The sequence below is a fragment of the Naegleria gruberi genome (assembly GCF_000004985.1).
Source record: "Naegleria gruberi genomic scaffold NAEGRscaffold_855, whole genome shotgun sequence".
NCBI classification, from domain to species: Eukaryota; Heterolobosea; class Eutetramitea; order Acrasida; family Naegleriidae; genus Naegleria; species Naegleria gruberi.
The window spans coordinates 1-1,642 of record NW_003162811.1 but is presented as its reverse complement, the minus strand read 5'-3'; the positions used below and the strand labels follow the sequence as shown (position 1 = coordinate 1,642).

The 1,642-nt window shown below is 34.8% G+C and overlaps 2 protein-coding genes across 2 annotated transcripts; one reads left to right on the top strand and one right to left on the bottom strand.

The window, feature by feature from the left end:
* Nucleotides 1–4: 4 nt before the first annotated feature.
* NAEGRDRAFT_77019 (WD40 repeat domain-containing protein) lies at nucleotides 5–568 on the bottom strand (the record flags this gene model as incomplete). Its single annotated transcript, XM_002668025.1, has 2 exons — nucleotides 5–328; nucleotides 553–568. Coding segments are annotated over 2 exons (340 nt in total), but the record flags the coding sequence as incomplete, so codon positions are not given.
* A 528-nt stretch (nucleotides 569–1,096) lies between these two features.
* Nucleotides 1,097–1,628, top strand: NAEGRDRAFT_77018 (uncharacterized protein; the record flags this gene model as incomplete). Its single annotated transcript, XM_002668026.1, has 1 exon — nucleotides 1,097–1,628. A coding segment is annotated over one exon (532 nt), but the record flags the coding sequence as incomplete, so codon positions are not given.
* Nucleotides 1,629–1,642: the final 14 nt, after the last annotated feature.

Sequence of the window (1,642 nt, the reverse complement as noted above, 5' to 3'; positions counted from 1 at the left end):
TCACCAGTCCAAGCCAAATCACGAACACTCTTTGACAAGACACGCTTTTCCAATTTGATGGTCTTGTCAGCATTTTCAGTTGACCAAATACGAACATTACCTGACTCATCTCCTGAAGCAATGTAAAAACCTGTTGGTGCGAACTTTGCAACATTGACCTTATGAGTGTGTTGAGTATAATAGTCAATAGAAAGCAAATTGTTCAAATCACGGATCAAAACATTGGTTCCAGAACCATAGGTGAATTTACCAGACTTGGAGGCAGGAGCAGCAGAAATAAAAGTTGGACGGCCTCTTTCGGTATTTGGGACACCACCGTATACGTTTTCTTTATAAAATGTTATTGTTGTTATTTGCAGTAGTATCACACGACATCATCATGATTCAAACAAATCATTGTATACAACAGATCAAAGTGTCGGTATCATTATTAATCATCAATGATAATACATTGTATTCATTATCCGCATCAAATCATCATGTATACACCAACATCAAAAAAGAATCATCAAGCTTAAGATATTCCTTGCCCAAGCGAGAAAAAATACTTACGGAGAGAGATGGACATTTTTTTTGTGTTGAATTGTGATGGCTTGTATTGACGACTTGAAGCTTTTTGATGGTAAAGTGAAGTAGGATGAAATGTTTCAGACATAAACAGGTGTTGAAATAAGTAATTGTAATAGATGCATCTCTCTAGTAATTTAATTATTGTTTTAATGAGTGTAATAAATTCTAAGAATAGTGTCGAAGAATATTTCCTTTCTCTTTGCCCAGTATTAATGATCCTTAATGAATACCTTACCATAGATGCAATAAATTGTAATCAAACAAGAATTGGGGTTGAAATGTTATTGTAAAAGACACTACCCATCTGGAAGTTAAATAGAAACAAGCGCAAATCCCTTCATTCTCTAACAAACAAAGTCTCACATCCGACTTGATGTTGTTTTTGAATTGCTTCTAGATTATTCACATCATCTATTAGTTATCAAAGAAAATGTCTCTATTATTAACTGTTTTATGTATTACAGCCTCTGCTCTGGCAGTTTGGTTGATAAAATTATGGATACAAACGAATGCCCAATTTGAAAAAATGAAACATGTGCCAGGAGCTTGGCAATTGCTTTCATTTTCATTCTTTCATATTCCCTTCCTTTCTCCTTATAGTTATATTGGTAGCTATAACGATCTGGTCAAGGCTGTGGAAAAGTATGGAGACCCAATAACTAAAACATTCAGATTGACCACTTCTAAATCAAATTCTGTTTGGATTAGTGATCCAAAATTATTGAAAGAATACTTCATTGCAAAGGCTCACAATTTCGAAAAGCCAAATTACAATGTGGCAGCCTTCTTTGGGGAAAATATTCTATCAGCACAAAACAATGAAAGTTGGAAGAAACACTTTAAAGTTTGTAATCCAGCATTTGGTCCAAAAAATCTCAAATATCTCTGTAAGGTTGCAGTAGAGTCTTGTAATTCAATGTTTGAGATGTGGGATAGGAGATGCGATGGTACAAACAATTGCATTCTCGAACATGATGACTACCCAAATTTGAGTTTGCAAATTTTGGGCTTGGCAGGTTTAAATATTGACTTTGGTATCTATGCGGAGGAAGCAGAGGGTAAACAATCAGAT